Genomic DNA, 20,468 nt, shown 5'->3' with positions numbered 1-20,468 from the left:
CTGGACATATACTTATCGACGAATATTATGCATTTACTGTCTTCATTTGCAGGTAGTAGTGGGATATATCAGAAAGTGGAAATCAACCCTGTAGCTGTTATCGCAGTGCTCATTTTATTGTACCGATGTGGAATAGCGGCATATTTGCCACTCCGCACAATGCGGGGAAGCCCCTCCGATAGGCGAATCCTTCACCTGCACCGTAGCTGCTATCTTTCCAGTGCCTCTCAGACATGGCTTTTCTGGCAGAACGAAGGAATATGCTTGATCTCTAGCAGTCATACGCTGTCAAATTGATATCTACGTTATTTCTGTCTCTTTCTGTCGAATCCCACGCCAGGAAAAGGGCATTCATATGGCCGACAAACCCTCTCCAAAGAAGCGTGCAAGAAGAGTGAAAGGTGAATATTTAGAATACAGGTATATGTATCTCTACAAATGCTCACGTTTTACTACTGTAGGATGCTACAACTGCTCTCAGCGTCGAATAAATTGTGACCGCGGTACACCTTGTCAGAAATGTATCAAAAAGGGGCTGGAATGCCTCGGCCTAGGTGTGCGGTATAGATTCAATAATGGTGTGGCATCAAGGGGCAAGCTAGCTGGCATGGCAATTCCTGTCCCAGGTCTCAGGTATGACCTCATCGACCGATCTAGAAAATATTCAAGTTGATCTGGCTGACCATTCATTGAAGCAGCCCAGCTTCACAATCGACGAAATGCAGCCCACCAACGCATGACCAACCAACACAAAGGTTCAAAACCTCTGATGGCACATTCAACCTGATTTTAGACGATATAACCTCCTCAGATACCTCTATATCCACGGAAAACTTTTCACTGGAACGGATACAGCCCACTGGCTCACAGAATAAGCCGCCCCGTCATTTGGAACCTCTGGATGGCAAATCTAGGTTTCTTCTGTCATACTGTCAGTTTTTGAGACTATCAATATCAGACAACTCTAACAATATTCAGTCTCAGAAAATATCGCACCAGCGATGGTAGCCATCAACTTCATATTTAATGGCTATCGCGATATGATCTTACCTCTATCCGAACAGGATTCCACTATCCGAAACGCGATAATGGCGGCGTCAGCTTCTCATATCACACTCAATCACCCTCAGTGGAAGCCCGCTGCCGCAAAGTATCATATGGCTGCGATTCATGGGTTGAATCGGCAGACAGAAATGGTGCATCCCAGTCAAAATGCAAGTATACAGCAGAGTACTAGCTTGTGCACCATGGTTATACTTCTAATAGAAGAGATGATAACAGTCGGCAATGACTTCCATCTTCTACTAGACATGATAAATAACTTCATTCAATCCCAAGGCGGGCCTGATATGATTGGGAAAAGGCCGCTTGGGAAATTTCTCCTTCAACAAATTCGCAAGTACGTTCAAGTTTCATTACACTCCGGTTTTTGAACTATTCCAGCTGATTCTGTCTTACAGAATGTCTCTCTACGCTCGTCCTTTCAACCCTAGCAATGTTGCCACCGGACTCCTGCAAGTCATTCCCCAGGAAAACCTCGACTTTCTATACAGTTGTCTTGACATTCACCCCAAGTACAACGAGATAATCTTGAAACTGGCCGATATAATCCAAAAGGCTAGCCATATATATCATGTTAGAGTTGTAGATGCCCCGGAAGATACCATTGCGCGTCTAGTTCACGACTTTCTTGCAGAAACAAGTTCATTTAATGCCGCATCGCCTGGGGGACATATACTGATTTGGCCCTTTTTCATCGTCGGAACTGAGTGCAGCTCACCGACCGACCGGGATTTTGTGGTGTCACAACTAAGGATGCTCTGGGGCTATACTGGATTTGGAAATACACTTTATGCGATCAAGATTCTCAAAAAAATATGGCAAGAGAACGGCAAAACAAAGTCAGGCACTCATGTGTTCGATAAGGTGAAAGGATTTATCATGTAAACAAATTAAAGGCATCGAAAAACAATATCGCAGTGGAGGATTTACACAATGTAGTATCAATACGTTAATTTTCTATGCTAAAGTGATGTTAAAACTACCCTCTCATCATGGACGGGGTACAGGCTTGATAAGGTAACTTGTTCCTACTCCTAAGTTTCGAAATTCAATCCGTGACTCGATGCCGAATATATGATTTTGACAGTTGAACCCAAGAAATAATCGGCGACAACATTCGCCGGCATCTGTGGATGCGCAACGCGAACAGATTTTATCACCTGGGCGGATTTTCAAAGCTCAGAGTTAGAGATCGCGAGGTTTCACAAAAAATGTCCCCCTCGATTACTCGCGCGACCCCCCTGCTAAATTGAAGAAGTTTTGCATAGCCTAACAGAAAACGCTTGTCTAGAAGGAAAGAAAGTCTCTCGTCAAGTTTCCCCAGCGAAAGCCAAAGGTTTTTACAGAGTTTACGCCTTTCAAATGAGCGCTTAGTTGGCGACTCCCTTTCCTGGGTATCTACACAGATAGGCAAGGCGTATGAATGGGGAGAGCCATTGGGTCCGCCTTACACGGATAACGACGAAGAGGACTCTATTTAGCGTACCCTGGAGTCTGGCAATCAATGGTTAGCGGATGCTTGTCAACGTTGTCGGAAATGGTCTATTGTAGGGCACAGGCAGTTACGTCATTTTCTCTGTAACTTGAATCATGATAGCTCCATGAATTCCCGGGGCTTGTGTAACCCTGTGGGCTAGCGTGCATTGTGGATGTCGATCGGTGGGGAATCAAGATCCGATTGACTCAATCGCTGGAATTCAGATCCACAAACCTTTGGCTTGCATTAACGTGTCAACGATTTCTCCAATGGGAGACATGCAACCTCCAGGGCTCTCACTGGGTCGTGGTGGAGAAGGGCCCATGGCACACAGAATTCGCAAGAACACTAGTGAAGATGATAAAATACCCGGAACAAATTATAAATATCCAAGCCATCAATGTTCCTGGCATGCGCGGTGCTTTCTTCGCAATTAGAAATAAGATGACCCAAGTCGCATTGATCACTGGTGGCAGTAAGTGAGAACTCGGAACTCCCGACATGTGGGGATTTATACTCACAGCCTGAATTATAGCCAGTGGAATAGGATTCTCTGTTGCCGAGGCATTAAGCAATTTGCGCAACTGGCAGATAAACATCATTGGAGTTAATGAAGAAAAAGGACAGAAGGCGGCTGCGACACTCCTGAATACCAGCTTCTACAAGGCCAACGTATCCCAATATGAGGAACTCGCCGTAGTGTTTGGCACTGTCTTCAACAAAGCCCAGCGATTGGACTTCGTCTTCGCCAATGCTGGTATACCGGAATACACCGACCTCTTTGCCAATCAGTCCTCGTCAGGGGTTCCACCTAAGCCCGGGCTGGATCTTCTCGATATCAACCTAAATGGGGCTATTTATGCAAGCTACCTAGCCGTCAACTATTTCAGACGATCGCCTGAGTCCGTGAAGGGAACCCAAAGTTTGCTTCTTACGGCTAGCATCGGCGGGCTGTATCCTTGCATGTTAACGCCAGTTTACTCAAGCTCAAAGCGTGAGAGCCCAGTGTCAGACCAGCCTTATTTTTCAAAACTAACAAAAGTTCAGATGCATTGATAGGCTTTGTTCGCTCTATCGGAAATCGTCTTTTCAAGGAAGGGATTCGCGTCAACACCATCTGCCCGGGCGTGGTAAAGACGCCTCTTCTGAACGAGGAGCTTCTTTCAAATTTTCCCGCAGATATTCTCATACCCATCGAGGCAGTCACAGATGTCGCCATGAAAATTGTTTTGGAAGATGGTATCAACGACAGTAAAGGTCTTTGTGTAACGGCAGACAAATTCCATTCACGGGCCATTCATGTGACTGGGAAGGGATTATATTTTATTGACCAACCACCAATCAGTGACGAAGAGGCTCGGACTACTTGGGACTGCATGATGGGTTGGAGATAATTTGTGTACGAGGTGGATCATTCTCGATGAAGTTTTCGACTTCCAAAGCTCAATATGAGATGAATAGTAGTAAAGTTGAAAAACTACAGATAAAGATACTAGAAAACACATCTACCCATTTCTGCGATCAGAACCGAAAGGAAGCCTCCCAGTCTCTCTGCTAACTTATTCAGGTCAGCTCAGAGGGAAGTCTTGGCCCCTGGTAACCTTTGTTCGCATGGAACACCCAGTTGCCCATCGAGAATAGAGCCATCGTACCGATCACGACAGATGTATAATCTAGATAATGTTTAGCTTCTTGGCTCAAAGAAAAATTGAAACCTGATTTAAATAAGTTGCAAACGTACTCATGTTTCCACCAGTGACGGGCATTTCGGCAGGAAAATTGTAGAAAACCATAGTTACAATTCCGAAAATGAGCGTTGCGATATTAGACACCCATCCAAATTTCCTCATGTTAAAGAATCGGTGTGGTGGCAAATATGTTGATGAGCGCCTTCGAAAAATGAGTAACGCGACTGGGAAGCAAAATGAGACTTGCTGTAGAACTAGTCCGGTTCCAATCAAGGCATTGAAAGCTGTCGATGAGGCAAGGTAAATACATCCAATCATAAATATAACAAGCGCGTTGGCTAGCAACGCATATACTGGCACTTGAAGTTGCGGGTGGATGCGACCGATGAACTTTGATAATATCAAGGCATCATCTCGAGCGAATGCCCATGTCAAACGGGATGAGGTTTGCTGGCAGCCATTGAGAGAAAATAGAGCAATGACAGCTAATAAAGTAATAAAAGTCGTTGCAGCAGCTCCAGAACGTGTGGCCTGAAGCCAGATCTCATAAATTGGAACCCTGCAACAATTGTTAGCCTCGCTAGTTTTCCATTTAGTGAGACAGTTTAGAATACCCAGTAGATGTTTCAATAACGGCATTGATATCTGTAAGAGAGTATAGCATAGCCACGACAAAAGCAAATGAAGTGACAAACCCAATGACCAGTGTGCTCATGAGTGCATATGGTACGGCAGTTGGGGCGTTTCCACATTCTTCAGCTAAATGAATTGCACCATCAATTCCAGCGTAAATATAGTTTGGGTTGATCATGCCGGTCAAAAATGCAATTCCGTCAGATTTCCATCCGGATTGATTGATAAAGGTGGTCCATACAAATTCGGTCGATGAAATTTCTGGTGTACGTGCGAGACATGTCACCAAGATGACGCTGAAGGATGAAAGTGAAAGAATGACTAGTGAGGTAAGTTAGCAGACTTGGAGGGCAATTTGCATAAGAAAATCTTACACCCAATGTCATGTATCCAGGAGGTTCTGCGAATAGCGAAAATATTGTAAAGAAGAACAATGATGTTAGTTGCTTGGTAAATGAGAAAGTAATGCCAAGTCTTCGACTCATATTCCGGGTTGTTGTAAATAGCCATGGAGATGATGAACTGCGCAGGTAGAATAGTGACACCAGCGCTGATGGAAATCCAACTGAAAATATTAACAGCACCACAGCAGTAGCTCTGGATAATTGATTAGTTGCGAAATATTCTTATTAAGTGAACGAGCACGTATTACCAAGACGCGGCTGTATTTCTTCGGACTTAAAATCGAAGTCCAATGGTATTGCCCACCCGCCGTAGGGTAAACAGAGGACAGTTCGGCCAATGTGGTGGCGCAGCATCCCCCAAAAACCAACATGATGACAATTCCGTAGAGCAGCAGAATGGTTCCTCCCTCACTAATACCAATGGCTAGAGTGCCGACAATTCCTGCCCAACTGTTGCAGATATTCCATCCGCCGCCGATGATTTGAAATGTTCCAAGGGATCTTTCGGTCTGTTGCGTTAGACCTAGAAGCTCCAAATTCGTCGATTCGATGGTCCCTTTGATGGGAACTTGCTCTGCTAGACCCATCTCCTCGGCTATCATATTATCATATGCATCAATTGTCAACTTGTAACCAACTTGGGATATCTTGATATGGATTCACCTTTCTTGTCCGCCTGGTCTGCTATGTACGCTGAAGAATCCGACATTCTGGTCGTATGTCAATATTTGAAGTCGAGGTTTGATCAGGAAATTGCTCGAATATCTTCCAACTTGGGGAGGTTCTGAAATACAAACCGTGGGGGTCAGACTTCTTGGTCAATATATAGCAATCATCAGACGGAGTGACAACCCTAGTATCCATGCCGATAGCCGAAATATGCTATGTGCAACCCCTCATTCTGTACCGTTGAGTAAAACTAAACCTGATAAGAACCAAACTCTGAAAAGTCCGAAACATCATCCAACCAATAGTGATATGCCCCTACAGAGGATCATTGGGATCTTATAACCAAATCCGCAATTGCAAATGCGTTGTGGCTAGTATAGAGATGTTTCATGTGGGTCCCCTCGCCTAATCAGGAAGTTTGAATGAGTACCTGGAGATAAGGTTGTGCGGGGTAAACATATCAAGTTATTACCATCCAATTGCCTTTGATTTTGACATCATATGATAAAAAGATTCACCATAAAAAGGAGGTCAAATGAGCAGTATGCCATCGAAGATAGGAAACAAAGGTGTAGGCGGATGCAAGTTATGTGCTCCAATTTTGCGGCGGGGTAGTCTGAATGGATAGTATCATTAATTTCGTAGCCTTAAAGGTTGTGTGTTGCGCTATACCGTGGAATGGTTTCAACCTCCTGTACATCAGTCTCAACACATCTACCTAATTCACTCCAAGAACTCGATTTATCAACTATTCATTCAGCGTGATGGAGTTCGACGCGCGGTGGCACTGGCCGCCAGTGTGGCCTACACTTTTCTGTTGCGTCAGCCTTATCTCGAGCTTGCTTATGCTTCTGACTATATTCACAAAAATGATCGATTTAAGGACCACTTCAAAACTTCAATCTACAGGCTCAGCTCCAGGGGATGGTTACCCGCCTGTTGAGCCACTTCTGGACTTTGACTGGAAGACCAAGGAACCCATCAAAATCCGACCATTTAAACCAAAATACAATTTAACGATGAGTAAGTCTCTTCTCTTCTTTGATAAATTTACTTTCACTGATATCTTGCAAGGCATTCAAGAAACGACGGTGAACGAGCTTATCGAAATGGACAAGAACTACCTTGACCGTATCATGCTTCGAAGGAGGCTTATGGCGGATTACACTAATACAGTACTAGCTGCTGAGGATTCCGTCAAATCAGCTGTCGATGAGTTTTACACATGGCTCGTTGGAACATATCTTCCAACAAGGTATCCGCGTATGTTTCAAATAATATCTCCTCCTGGTGGCAACTCGTCTGTTCTACGGAACTTGGTCACCGGAGAAGATTTATCTATGTGTTCAAGTGAGGCACCAAAGGAAACCCTTCGGGCTCTAGGTGGCCTTGTGGACGACGATTTTCTATTTTTGGTACCGTCGGAAGATGGCGACAGCTTCACTTTGAAAGGCTTCGTCACTTGTTTCCCGAATGGCTTTAATACATCCAAAAAGCTGAACATGAAGCTTCGGGACATCCACAAGCCCGTCCCAAACTATAAAGAGAAGCTAGAGAAAAGCATGGATCGATACTTTGCGAAGCTTAAACCTGGAAGGTTTATAAAAAGAGCCAATGTATATGTGTCCCTTTCAATGAAATGACGAAGCTGACTTGGGATTAGTGGACAATTACGACTACAGATCAGCTCTTCACCGCATCTGGAAACCACCTATATGAGGGCGAGAAAATTTCCCAGGAAGAGGTTAATATCAAACTTGTAAGTTGAAACTTTTTATTGTCTTTTTCTAAAGACACCCTGACATGTAAAAGGCTCGGGTTCGTGTGGAGAGGCAATTTCTGCATCGACTTCCTCGAAGCCAAGCAATTGTGTTTTCATTCAAGACTTTGCTCTATACCTTACCGGAAATCAAGGAAGAAGGATTTGGGGATGAGCTGGCAGATGCCATAGACGGACTGAATAATGGAAATGCGCCCGGCTTCCACTTTTATAAGCGAGCGGCTGTCTGGGGAGCTTCGGCAAAGGCTTACCTTCAAAGCTAAAGCTCTTTGAAAACATGCAGCGTCTTGTCGCATAGCTGCCCGTTGGGTTTGACAGAAGGTCAGAACCATGAATGGGATGAAATGAAAGTGTCCTGGAAAGAGAGGCCGCAACGCAACGGAGGAAGGCGTTTTAGTGCCTGAGGCATCGGGGCGTTGAGCGTTGACAGGGCTCGTTTGCAGTATCGGCTTGAGTCATCTTTCAGGTTACACTTCGTAGCCTGTAAAATATTCGAACTTTACTTTTCATAGTTTCTCTATTACTGTTTCTCTTATATATTATAAGTTATGGTGTATTTGCCGTGTCTTTCCTACATATTTAGAATATTGAATGACGCAAAGTAAATGCCGTGTTAACGTTAGCAATAAGCTGGGCGGCTAAGATGATTTTCTATGATAAAATCTGTACTGCCAAGGAAAACGCGGCAACTGCGAAAGGCGTGGTGAACACTTCGACTTCCGCTTCTCCTCCGCGAAAAAAAGTGGCCTTTTCCCATGCATTCAGTTGGCCAAACTTCCGCATTTTTATATTTCGATTTCACTTTGTCTTCAGGTGTCGTGATTTAAATATTCTCGGTCCTTCTATCTTACCACCTAGCTCGCGACAAACACATTGCCGCATTGTTGGTGTCTTTTCAGATATTCTTGTCTAACTCATGATATTAATCAATTAAGTGGGTATTGGAGTAAGCGCTTACGGCTGGAGTCTTCAATGGATTCTTCCGTGCATCAAAGTGTGGAGCCTAAAAATGGCCAGTATAAGGCTTGATTCCCCGGAAATCTGACATGTGCCACTGGCAGTCATGCTGAGCACGGGCTCCGGAAAGGTACACCCGTGAAAAGTAATCTAGCAGACGAAGCCCATTGGAAAGTTGCGCCGCGATCATCACTGAAAATCAACGCGTCTTCAATGGTGGCTATGCGAAATCCAATTCCAAAATGGTGGAGAGGGTTCCAACTTGGTTATTTATCTCGCGAGGGGATCCATTGGTACGGCCGTAGCTACTAACGTCCGTATATGCCTAACCAATTGTCCGTCCTATCCCTCTGAGAAACGGTAGAAGTCGATAAAACCGAAATAGCAACATATTTCCACTTTCGACAATGCCTTTCGCACTATTATACCCATTGATGACTTCTGACTGCACCATAAAACCGCCCCCATCTCTTTATCACCAAAAGACAAGCATCCCTAGTGGGGCTTGTGACCTCAGCTGAGAGTGGAACCTTACAACAAGGTTACAAACTGCGAACCGATTACCAAATTAGGATTAGCTTTTCTTGATTCGGGGCTCGCACTCTATCAGCAAACTAGCCTCGTGCGTAAATAAAGGGGGCCATGAAAATGGAAATCTGGCTGGATTTCGACACTGGTTATAATAAAGACGGGAGATTTCCCAGAAATATTCCAATCTTTGCTGCAATAACAACTTCAACTTGAGCGCAAATATTTGCAAATCTCATTTTCTTCTACTTTTTACCTTTACTATTGTCTTTACTTCCGCTTTGTTAATCATCTCCTGGTTTCTGAAGCTGAAAATCGGAAATATCAAAAAGTGACAACCATATATCATTGCCATGTGTCTCTTCTTCATTCCTTATCTTCTTAAAAAGAGGAAGGAGAAGGAGGAAGGATCCGACCCCAGCGCACAAGGACCACGGCCTGTTTCGGGAGAGAGATTGGGACAGTCGTCACCACCATATACGCAGACAACAGGGGGATCGAACCCATCAATGGGACAAATGTATCCAACCACGGGAGGATCGAACCCAGGAATGGGAGAAATGTACCCGGCAGTGCAGGCACAAAACCCAGCAATGGGGAGACCATGATAATTTTGATTGAAAGTGTGTACTCTGACCTTTCCGTCCACCAATTAACAAATCTAACACATACCCACCTCATCAGGCGCCAAACTCAATCTACGTCCGCGTCTCGTCGCAAAGTTGGGGTTAATTGGAACAGGGGCCCGTTGATTTATAGCAGAGTTTTATTGAATTAATTTTGATTGTGTTGTTTTTTACCAGGAGGATAATATTGCTTCAAATATACAAGAAATTTCCTTCTTCACTCTGGTCTGGGGATAACTTCATTTTGCCCACTCCCAATAATCAAGTCCCTGGTATTAAAGTCATAGTGTGTCCTTTTTTCACAGCCTGTGACATCATAAGGGCTTGCTGAATCCCCGTAGTATTTCCAATAAGGTCGAGTGTTTTCATGGCCCAATCCTTGATCTCAGGTGTCGTTGCCCCACAATTCGCCGTGATGAAAATTGGCCACAGAAGCCGGAAGGCAAGTCCCACACCAACCTCTCCCGAATTGAAATGGTATGGAACGCTTGCACATATGGAGTTGATCATTTGTTGACTGATGGTGTTAGCCAGGATCATCGTCTTTTGGGAGATATCTGCTGTTACGGATCCCATCGAGCGCATACAAAGCGATCGAACAATCTCCTGTATGACGATGCGTGTTTGACAATAGTTGTTCCACCCAGAGGCAAACCCAACAGAGTTGAAAGTATTGTAAGTGTCTCCATAATAATACGAATACGCATCACTTTTGCTTCGAAGGTGGGTCGGCGTAGCGATAACATTGTAGCGCCAGGGAGGGCTCAAGGACATTGACCATGAGACTAGATCAGCATCAAGGTAAAGTGCCCTTTTGATAAATGGCTCCGGATCCTCAGCAGCTCTATCTTTTTCATCTTTGAAGATCCCATGAATGTCAGCTGAGAGCTCTCCTAGTTGTATTAGGATTCTGAGGAACTCTTCAAGGGCCTGAGTTTCATTATTTCGTCGAGACCATGCGATTTCTGACAACGCGGCGACTTCAGGGGAGATCCTTCGCTTATAGAAGATATTGCTTATCACCTTGTAGTTAATGTCAGTTAGAGTTGTGGGAACCTTTCTGGAGCCTTGACTCACGATTTGCATTCGTATCAGTGTGAACAACTCCAGTCCTCTCCTGGACTCCAGTTGCCCTGTGCCCCGTAATTCCAACAGCTTCATAGATCCTTGAACATGATTTAACCACCCTTCCATCATATTTGACCCGGAGCCTGCGATAACCTTGTACCAATGTTAGATTGAACTGAATATCAGATAAGAATGACACTTTACCTCATACATGCCAAGCATTATGACTGCCGTCAAGGTGGAGTCTGATTTTGCCATGATTGGATCATGCAATGCACAATTAGTGGCAAGAAGAGCCTTGCCGTATTCTTGCCCCGCAGCATATTTTAATTTTGGCAGTTGATGAATCTTGGATATGCTTGCCAGTCCTATGGCCTTGACCGTGGCCTCGAGAGCTGGGGAGGAAGTTTTGCTTATGAGGTCCGGCACAAATGGCAGTATACCCCGATTTTCGGTGGTGCCGATGTAAAATGCGATTGTGTAGGATGTCGCCCATCCTTCAGGATACTCGGAAATGTTTTGCAAGGACAAGGGCGCGAGTTGAGTTAGGAGAATCGGCTCTTTGGGCTTTTGGCGGGTTTTTTGTCGAGCCTGGGCTTTTGCAACGACCTCATCACTCTGGTCATAAAATCGTAATGCGTTGGGATCTTGGTATCCAGGACACTCTCGGCCAATTCTTCGACACTGAGAGCATGATGGTCGGCCTCGGTCGCACTTATTCGGTGAGTACTTGGAAAGTATTAGAGTCATTTCGGGGATATGCATACCGCTCGACGCCGCGCACGGCACAACCCACACCCGGGACTAGGTTTTCCTCTGTAAACCATTTATTCCAGTTGCCAAGAGCTGGTTTCCCAAAGGGGTAATCAGATCGGACAGGGAAGGCTGAAATGCGAAGTGCAAGAGGGTGGGTTGTTCAGTATTTAAAGCTAAACCAACAAGAGTAACCAGTATGGAAAGACGGGCCAGATGCTGACTGCAGCCCCGCAGCTACCGGCGGGCCGGGGGGGGATTCATTGGCTGTCCTTTCGCCCCTCACAGAACAAGCCTCACCCCTGTTTCATGCTAAGAGCGGCGATACTGCTTATTCTACGGTTTGGAGTTTTCAGCCCCCAATCTAACCTCGTATTGACTTCGCCTTTGGGCGCGATGATCCCTGAGTGGCTCTTTTCGAGGCTTGTTATTTGGAATAAGCTTGCTCGACGCGCCAAGATTATTTTTATAGTTCAGCCTTATTTAAAGCGTGAGCCCAAGAGGAATTTCTTTATCAAACAGCCACATTGAAATCGACCTCTTTCCATCGCGATTTCTTCACCGTCTTCGCAAGTTTCTTCTCCTTTTTCCCTGAACAAAATCCTGTCTGCATTCGAAATGAACGGCATATTTCCCGCCGACCTTGCGGTCTATCTCCTCCTGGCTCCAGTCGTTGCCTATATTTTTGTCACTCATCGATGGTCCGGTTTCCTTCCCTGGTACTACTTATCCGTCTTTTGTCTTGCTCGAATAATTGGCGGCATACTTGGTATCCATGACAGCGAGAATCTAGCTGCCAACATTATTCAAAGTGTTGGTATTACACCATTGATTCTTGGTGTCGATGGACTAGTACATGAGGCGTATGTCCCCACTGAGCATGTCTAATAGTTCAAATCGCTAATTGAGCAGTCGTACATACCGCAATCCATCCGGCAGTCGATTCCTCGGAATTTCTGTCATTCTAGGCACTTCAGCCTTAATGGCTGTTGCCATGGCGTTGTCAGTCATCGGCTCCTTGGATATCTTCGAAGGTCACCCAAAGCCGCACAGTCTACAACATTGGAAAACAGGAACAGCCCTCGTCGTTGTCGCATGGGCTTTCCAGGTATTTTGGTCCTTATTCTCCCTACTTTCCAACTCAGGAGGGAAGGGTCTTCCGGGATACCAAGGTGGCACAGCGGTATGTATTCCAATCCATATATTGCTTTTCATTCTCTTATGCCATGTTTCTAACAATATCTCCATACTAGCTTCTCCAAGGCGCGGTTGTCGCACTTCTATTCATCGGAATCCGTGTCATATACAGCCTTGTCGCGGTCTGTACGCAACGCAAAGATCTCAGTCCAGTCTATGGGAAGACTGATATCCGAGTCATTCTCATGTTTCTCCCGGAGGTCCTTGCAACTATCGCAATGATCACAGTGGGCCTCCGCACAAGAAAGCTGCGGGAGACCAAATCCATGGCCGCCTATTCACCAACACCACAAACTTGCTAGTCCGATGTGTGAAAATCCTTTGATGCGGGTATTCTGTTTTAAATGATGAGCGGTAGCCGTCGTTCTGGTCGGCTTATTGCCCAGGTGGCTATGATATGTTTCGTTAGTGTTCAAGCTGTGTAGCAATAAATAAATTTCGAAATTAACTCCCGAGGTCGTACATGGAGACTACCGACTCCCAGCTTCTTGCATGATCACTCCTATAAAAACCATGAGCACAGCCGCATAAGCAATCGACGCCGCAAAAACAGATTCAAGCGTGTTGAGATACCACGCCATAAGCAATCCAAACGCCGAGACAAATCCCGTCGTAAACCCGAGTTGGAAGTACAAGTCCCGCTCGAGTGCGAGTAACCACATGGGCCCGATAAGAAAGGCACCGCCCACTAAAGCGCCTGCGAGTCTCGAGAAGAGGCCTCGTTTCATGGTCTCCGCTCGCGTGGCGTATATGGGCTGAGCGCCAGCTCGGTTGCCTTTTTCCCAGGGACCCGTCAGGATTGCGGTTGCTTTCAGTGCTTCAAAGTCGTCGGGGATTTTCCCCTGCCGAGTCATCTCCCTTTCGAGGATATAATGATCATGGAGTCGCTCGCTGGAAGCAATGAAGGGGTCATTCCGCTTGCCGGAGTGTTTGGCCATGTATTCTTGGTCTTGCACGGATTGGACTATACAGAAGTGTGTGTTAGCTGCAACATTTATGGGCCAATGAAGCGTCAGGGAGTGCCGCACCGTACTTTCTTAATGTAGACTCCAACGCATCCGATTCCATCTCGGTAATTGTGAACTCTTTGGGATGAAGCGTAATCGCCGTTTGTACCAGTTTTGCTTGAAGATACCTCATGTACATGCGATGCATATCGGCGATATTTACACGGTATCCATATTCGTCGGCAGAGACAGTTGCCCCGCCTCTGGCCGCGCTTAGGTACTTGTCAAGCCAGCCAGGCACAAAATGGCGTCGGGGCGAGACTAATGTAATGAATCCATTTCTGTGAAGATGGCGGGCGACTGCCCATGAACGAGCATCCGCGGCGTCAATTTTTGGTTTTTCCATTTGATAAAGTTTTGGTGGGAGAGACAGGAGGGAGAGAAGGAGGCTGAATGTGGGTTGCGACAGGGATCTAGCGTACACTTGCAGGCGGACAAAAGTTCAGCTAGCCACGTTTGCTTACCCTCCCAGCTGAGCTTCTCACTCCCTTCTTGCACTCCTCTCAGCCAACTTCCACCATAATAACCGTCATGGCCAAAGATTCTGATGAACAAGTCAAGATCGCTCTATCTAAAAAGGACGATAAATTTTTTCTCCAATACCTCGAGCCCGAGCACCAAATCCGCGCTCTGAGAAGGACCCATTTTACGAAAATAAACGAACGGTGCCAAGAATTGCCGTACAGCTGCTCTCTTTCTGACTCCGGCGATGGTGGTATCGTTCTGACTGGATTTCCGAGCTTCTATATCGAGCGAAACGAAACGAATGGACACTATCAGATCAAGTGCGAGTCTCTTGCGGCTTGGGATCTCATCCATCTACTGAATCTCCCGCAAATGGAGGTTCTCGATACACAAATCTTGCCGGATTTCAAAATCATCTCTTGCGACCCAATATTTAACTTCGATCTTTGGTATAAGTCGGTGACACAAGTTCTTCCAGCACAGACCTCTTCAAGTTTCGTGGTACAGCCCGTGGTACAGCCCTTGGTAGATCCCATGGCTTCGCCTCTTCAACTCAAGCGACGCGGCAATCGATGGAGGAGACTTTGGGGTTAAATTTGGCCAAGGCGGGTTTTCAAAATCTCTGGTCAAAAGTGACCAATGAGGGTCCCAAGTTATTTTCTAATCACTTGAATTATATCGTGGGGTAGGAAATACTGAGACCGCTCGGCCTCGGGCCAAACGGCATGGCCAGCTCACACTTAAGGCATGCATGACTGGGGTATATCATTTTATGTATTTCATTTCTTTCATCGGCCGATGCACACTGATTGATCGTACGTCGTTTGTCATTAGATAAATAGATATAGCGTGAGGATTACCTCCTCCATCGCATATATCCGTCGACATTTATCTCTATATTCTATCTCATCTTTCCATCTCTCTCGCCAGGAACCACGCGTAGACACCATAAACTATAGTTTTCACATGATCTATGCACTACTTGTAAATGAAGGTATGGTAGAATAGATGGTAGATTTAGCAGAAAATAATATCTTAATTACCGGGTCGGTGTCTGCCTTAGTATCTGGGGCTCCTTCAAATCAAGATTTTAGACCTGTAGATGAAATAGTACATTACTACTCCTCTAGTATGCCGTAGCCCGGCAGCTTCAAGTTGGACCCGGAGTATCCAGTAGATCGTGTGTAGAAAGTAACATAGAAATAGTTCAATCACCATCGCCCCCCTAGGCCCCCTAGTATCAGTACGTGCCCTGATATTCCCTAATATCTTTCCATGTAAACCCGATTATTGTGGTTGTCATGCTGTCAGGCTACTTTACTTTCCTACCCGCGGTCGTCGGGAACGCGTCTCAAAGGCCCACATTTCCGAAGACGCGGGCGCCCCTATTCCGCCAACATCAATTTTCCGACAAACAATCAAAGCGCGTAGAATCCGCGCATATTGTGAAAATGGACAGAGATGAGCCAGTAGGAACAATAGAACCTAAGCAGCATCGACTCGCATCGGTTCCTCGGTCGGTAAGGCCTCAATAATTTCCAGGTCGCCCACCACATTGAATGTCTAGCTGACCCTCTCCCAGTAGCCCGGTGCCCAATATTTCTCTCATCCTACGCCTTTAATGATCCCTGGCTTATCGAATATATGACCACTGAGGTGTTCTTTCGCCCCAACCCCAGTACTGATTTCATCACATGCATTCATGGCATTCTTTTCTTTCTCATGAAGAATGACAAAGCTATCAGCAAACTAGTCTCTAAGAAATATGACTTGACAGCCAGCCTTGCTAAGTGTAAGCGAGTTTTCTTTAATGGACTTGAAACATACGATGTCCTAGTCTGGCCCTCTTTTGGAAATATTATCGCTTTAATCTTGGGAGTAGGTGGCTTCTTTTACTCCGAGTCACCGGCAGAAGAGCAGTATCAGACAGGGTAACTCTTTACTTAGATTAGAAATGCCCAGGAAGAAGGCAAGCCATTTTTGGCTTCCACTCTGGTTTCATCTGCCGCTAATCACTTACGAGCACTCGGATATCATCGTGAAACGAGCTATCAAAAAATGAAACCAAAACAGGAAGACAGCACAAGACGCCTATTCTGGACTATATATGTGTTTGACAAGAAAATTTCTTTCCTATTGGGACGGTCGTCGCATATGCAGGATTCTGAAATTGATTCAGAGCCTCCAGTAGCTTCTACGGATCTCAATCTACAGCCTTGGGATGAGTGCTTCCTTCCAGGCATCAAGTTAGCGAGAATCCACGGTCAAATCCACAATGATCTTTACTCTGTGATTAGTATGAAAACTCCTGTTTTGGAAAGATCAGAAGTCATTATAGGGCGTCATATGGACGTGGTGCAATGGCGCGGCGATTTTCACGAAGTAAGTTGTACTTCATTGGCCATCATAATATCTCAAAATCAAAACTAATTTCACATATAGAACCAAAAACGTTGGATTGATAGATGCTCGATCTTGAAATTATCTGGGAAGAATGCAGATATTCTATATTATTCCACTCAGACGATACTGTTACTTGCCTCACCCAATTCAGCAGGACCCGCCGAAATCAGTACTCGGTGTTTCGATGCAGCGATATCCAGTTTGCAACGGTTCAATGTCCCTTCTCGTGACGACCAGAAATGAAACAGTTGTCAGATATCGGCTACGTCAATTTGTGAGGTTCATCATGGCTTCCCTCACTTTCCTGTCCACATATTAGCATCATTCGCGCTAATATAGTACCCAGCCCCCTACCGTTTTCATCCTTTACGTCTTTTATAGTCGTGTTTCTGCATTTTATCGCAACCCATAGCCCCGAAGATATACCCCTTACGGGGACGTTAGTGAGAACTTGGCGAAGGCTTCAAACAGCGTCACATTCGAGTTCACCTGAGGTATTTGAGAGACTTTCCATTCTTTACGATACATACTTTGAACTAGCAGAAATTTTGCTTGACCTGCAGAGACTCCACATGGATATTCCGGTCCTGCAAAACCTCAGCCTACGTTTGCCGATGAAAGAAGGACCAGAGCGCGCCATTCTGATCTCAGATACTGTGCAGGCTTTACGTGCAACCCTGGGACGGAATCCTTTTTATCTTGAGGTTACCAGATTCCGGACGGCATTGAATCTTCTTGACGATTGGGCTGGCGGACAGTCGCTTCCTATCGAGCTTTCTAACATGAATTTCGAAGTCGGCAACATTTCAGAGAGATGCGAATTCTATTGAAATGTCATTTTTAGTGATCTTCAAGGGCTTGAGCTTTTCAAACGATGTTTGGACACTGGAAATCCAGAATAGTCACGGCTGTGGACATTACACTTCGCACCGAATGGCTCTAGAACCACCTGTAGCCAATCAATTGAATTCATGCCGATAGAAACATCAGTGTTATGAGACCCGGAATCAGTCAGCCCCGCCATAAATCAATAACCTTGCTCCGGAAATATTTTCAGAACATCCTTCAATTCATCGAAAGTTTAACAGCTGTCGATCCTGCACATCGCTCTCCCAGCAAAAGAAAGGGCGATCCATTCGACCCAACCTTACCAACTCCAGAAATCCCTCCGCCTCTCACAAATCCACTTACCTCAAACAAAACCAGATCAACAGAGCGGGGGAATCACGAGGGTCCAAGTTGACACCAGTCAAACCGTGGAGTCCCACATCTCTCCCCCGCAACCAACAACAATGGGGAGCCAAGCCCCGTATCCACCCCCACAACAGCCGCGATTGAACACTGAGTCTGGCACCCCCATACCTTAAACAGGAGAGGGTTCCAAGTGACAAATCGTAGCGCAGCTATTCAGCCTGTTCATCCCTCACCCAATTAAACCCCGATTATCAAGATCGTTGTCATCCGCGGGATGAATATCTCGGCTGTGAAGCCCTACTTCCTCTGCCGAAAGGGGTTTCCCCGGACTACTACGGAGTACTAGTTTTAGATTGCTTCTACTAGCCACCCAAACATTGGGGGCTAGGTATAAAGGGGTCAATTGTGCCCCTCCCCATAGTTTGGGAGAAGGGAAAGAAATATAGGATTTGAGGTCGTATTACCCTACTTTCATCTCCCCCTCCTTGCGTCATCATTGGGTCGTTGGGGAGTCAGCCCAAAATTTCTTTTAGAAAAGGAGGAACGAATGCGATGTCTTCCGAAAGCGCCAAAAGTGACCACGACGCTCAAATGGAGAAAGTCGCGCCCAACAAACCAGCCGTTGATCTAGAAGCCGTCGGTGAACGCGAGGGCTACGTTCTAAATGACGCGACACTCGCCCATGATCAAGGGTTAAAGACCGCAGAAGACGGACAGACAATTCTCATCCCGCAGCCTAGTGACTCACCCAATGATCCTCTCAATTGGACCCCGTTTCGCAAACACTTGGTTCTGATTATTATTTCCTGCACGGCTTTCTTGCCTGATTATGGAAGTGCTACGGGTGCCGTTACCCTTGTGCCGCAGGGCAAGTAAGTAACCAGTATCCCCCTTTCCATTCAACTGAATTTTATCACCCCTTTCCCCAGTCGATTCTGGGTAGCAATTGTACTACTGAGTATACTGACAATCATGGCGCCCCTAGAGAGTGGAATATGGACCCGAATGTCGTGAATCACTCACAGGTCGGAAACGTTTTCATGCTTGGTGCAGCTGGACCCATTATTGTCGCGCTTTCAGCGTATTTTGGCCGATTTCCGATTCTGTTCTGGTGGGCTTTACTTGCTCTTGCGACGGCTGTTTGGTGTGCTGCTGCTCAGAGCTTTGAGTCATTTATGGTATGTTTTTATATCCCACGTTATGTTATACAACAGAGAGGGTTTAAGTTCTTTCCGTCCACCTAAGACAAACGCTAAAATGATATTATCATTTCTAGGCCGCGCGCATCCTCAATGGCTTTTTCTCAACTGTCGCGCAAGGTGTATGTCAAGATTACGTTTCCGCAAACTCCCCCATCCCTCCGAATCCAGTCCCACCTGGGCATAGTCATTTATAGTCACTATCAATTACTAACCCCATCCAACAGGGCGGCCTAATGTTCATAAAAGACATGTTTTTCTTCCACGAACACGCCCGCAAAATCAACATCTGGTCCGGCTTCATAATTCTCTCGCCCTACATGGGCCCACTTCTCGCCTCATTCATAGTGAATACTCAAATCTGGCAATGGGCCTTCGGCCTCTACGCAATCGAGACCGGTCTCTGTCTATTCGCCATAATTATCTTCGTGGACGAAACGTACTACGATCGCAAAACCGTCCAACCTGAACTCGTCCCCAATGGACCCCGGTGGCAGCGCATGTTGGGTATCCAGCAGGTTCGCTCGGGGTATATTAGGAATTCGTTCGGGGAGGCGGTTATGCGGCCGATCACGATTATTTGCAAACCTGTTGTTTTTGCCGCGGCTTTTGCTTATTTGCTTATGTTTGCTTGGGTCGTTGGTATTAATACTACGCTTTCGATCTTTTTGGCGCCCGTTTATGGGTTTGATGCTAAAGCTATCGGTAACTTGACCCCACCCACCCAACCCAATCTCCCTCTTCAAGTTCTTGACTTGATAAAATCCAACATTGGGAAGATTGCTGACATTTGCCATTGTGTTAAATTTTAGGCTTCTTCTACTTCACCCCCGTCGTAGCCGCAATTCTCGGCGAAGTAGCCGGCCACTGGCTGCACGATGCCATAGCCAAAACCTACACAACCCGACACGGGGGCCGATTCGAGCCCGAGGCCCGACTATACGCAATCTGGTTCTCGATGCCATTCCTAGTCTCAGGACTAATATTGATGGGTTTCGCACTGGAGCGCGAGTATCACTATATGCTTGCGGCGCTGGGTTGGGGACTTTACGTATTTGGCATCATGGTTGTGACTGTTGCTATCAATTCGTATGTTTTGGATAGCTATCCGGAGGCTAGTGGGGAGGTTGCTGCTTGGGTGAATTTTGGAAGGACTTGTGGGGGGTTTATTGTTAGTTATTTCATGATTGAGTGGGCTGAGAAGGAGGGGACTATTAAGCAGATGGGGACTATGTGTGGGGTTGTTGGGGCGGCTTTTTTTATGATTCTTGCGTTGCAGTATTTTGGGAAGAGGTTGAGGGGGTGGTCTGGGCCCGCGGATTTTAAGACTGGTTAGGTAGAGTTGGTTAACGAGTAGG

General features: G+C 45.9%; 10 protein-coding genes across 10 annotated transcripts; 7 read left to right on the top strand and 3 right to left on the bottom strand.

Annotated features, from left to right (window-relative positions):
• Nucleotides 1-1,461: 1,461 nt before the first annotated feature.
• On the top strand, nt 1,462-1,947 carry N7509_009728 (uncharacterized protein; the record flags this gene model as incomplete). The annotated part of the gene is made up of 1 exon (XM_056634365.1): nt 1,462-1,947. One exon carries the CDS (start codon nt 1,462-1,464, stop codon nt 1,945-1,947), a length of 486 nt encoding a protein of 161 aa, XP_056484985.1.
• Nucleotides 1,948-2,983: 1,036 nt separating this feature from the next.
• N7509_009727 (uncharacterized protein) lies at nt 2,984-3,933 on the top strand (the record flags this gene model as incomplete). The annotated part of the gene is made up of 3 exons (XM_056634364.1): nt 2,984-3,014; nt 3,075-3,533; nt 3,587-3,933. 3 exons carry the CDS (start codon nt 2,984-2,986, stop codon nt 3,931-3,933), a joined length of 837 nt encoding a protein of 278 aa, XP_056484984.1.
• Nucleotides 3,934-4,102: 169 nt separating this feature from the next.
• N7509_009726 (uncharacterized protein) lies at nt 4,103-5,973 on the bottom strand (the record flags this gene model as incomplete). Its single annotated transcript, XM_056634363.1, has 6 exons — nt 4,103-4,212; nt 4,281-4,786; nt 4,842-5,181; nt 5,235-5,457; nt 5,513-5,859; nt 5,928-5,973. 6 exons carry the CDS (start codon nt 5,971-5,973, stop codon nt 4,103-4,105), a joined length of 1,572 nt encoding a protein of 523 aa, XP_056484983.1.
• Nucleotides 5,974-6,697: 724 nt separating this feature from the next.
• N7509_009725 (heme-dependent oxidative N-demethylase family protein) lies at nt 6,698-7,976 on the top strand (the record flags this gene model as incomplete). The annotated part of the gene is made up of 3 exons (XM_056634362.1): nt 6,698-7,549; nt 7,621-7,692; nt 7,746-7,976. 3 exons carry the CDS (start codon nt 6,698-6,700, stop codon nt 7,974-7,976), a joined length of 1,155 nt encoding a protein of 384 aa, XP_056484982.1.
• Nucleotides 7,977-10,085: 2,109 nt separating this feature from the next.
• Nucleotides 10,086-11,719, bottom strand: N7509_009724 (Zn(II)2Cys6 transcription factor; the record flags this gene model as incomplete). Its single annotated transcript, XM_056634361.1, has 3 exons — nt 10,086-11,045; nt 11,097-11,621; nt 11,660-11,719. 3 exons carry the CDS (start codon nt 11,717-11,719, stop codon nt 10,086-10,088), a joined length of 1,545 nt encoding a protein of 514 aa, XP_056484981.1.
• Nucleotides 11,720-12,263: 544 nt separating this feature from the next.
• N7509_009723 (uncharacterized protein) lies at nt 12,264-13,144 on the top strand (the record flags this gene model as incomplete). The annotated part of the gene is made up of 3 exons (XM_056634360.1): nt 12,264-12,508; nt 12,558-12,828; nt 12,899-13,144. The coding sequence occupies 3 exons, from the start codon at nt 12,264-12,266 to the stop codon at nt 13,142-13,144; spliced, it is 762 nt and encodes a 253-aa protein (XP_056484980.1).
• Nucleotides 13,145-13,312: 168 nt separating this feature from the next.
• N7509_009722 (uncharacterized protein) lies at nt 13,313-14,195 on the bottom strand (the record flags this gene model as incomplete). The annotated part of the gene is made up of 2 exons (XM_056634359.1): nt 13,313-13,806; nt 13,871-14,195. 2 exons carry the CDS (start codon nt 14,193-14,195, stop codon nt 13,313-13,315), a joined length of 819 nt encoding a protein of 272 aa, XP_056484979.1.
• A 185-nt stretch (nt 14,196-14,380) lies between these two features.
• On the top strand, nt 14,381-14,908 carry N7509_009721 (uncharacterized protein; the record flags this gene model as incomplete). Its single annotated transcript, XM_056634358.1, has 1 exon — nt 14,381-14,908. The coding sequence occupies one exon, from the start codon at nt 14,381-14,383 to the stop codon at nt 14,906-14,908; it is 528 nt and encodes a 175-aa protein (XP_056484978.1).
• Nucleotides 14,909-17,289: 2,381 nt separating this feature from the next.
• N7509_009720 (uncharacterized protein) lies at nt 17,290-17,547 on the top strand (the record flags this gene model as incomplete). The annotated part of the gene is made up of 1 exon (XM_056634357.1): nt 17,290-17,547. One exon carries the CDS (start codon nt 17,290-17,292, stop codon nt 17,545-17,547), a length of 258 nt encoding a protein of 85 aa, XP_056484977.1.
• A 955-nt stretch (nt 17,548-18,502) lies between these two features.
• N7509_009719 (uncharacterized protein) lies at nt 18,503-20,446 on the top strand (the record flags this gene model as incomplete). The annotated part of the gene is made up of 5 exons (XM_056634356.1): nt 18,503-18,783; nt 18,897-19,089; nt 19,188-19,232; nt 19,338-19,815; nt 19,923-20,446. The coding sequence occupies 5 exons, from the start codon at nt 18,503-18,505 to the stop codon at nt 20,444-20,446; spliced, it is 1,521 nt and encodes a 506-aa protein (XP_056484976.1).
• Nucleotides 20,447-20,468: the final 22 nt, after the last annotated feature.

This window comes from Penicillium cosmopolitanum (genome assembly GCF_028827165.1).
Source record: "Penicillium cosmopolitanum strain IBT 29677 chromosome Unknown utg000009l:1.0-9042332.0:1.0-9050551.0, whole genome shotgun sequence".
Lineage (NCBI taxonomy): Eukaryota > Fungi > Ascomycota > Eurotiomycetes > Eurotiales > Aspergillaceae > Penicillium > Penicillium cosmopolitanum.
Note: the sequence above shows the minus strand (reverse complement) of the source record. Positions and strands in the feature narration are given on the sequence as shown.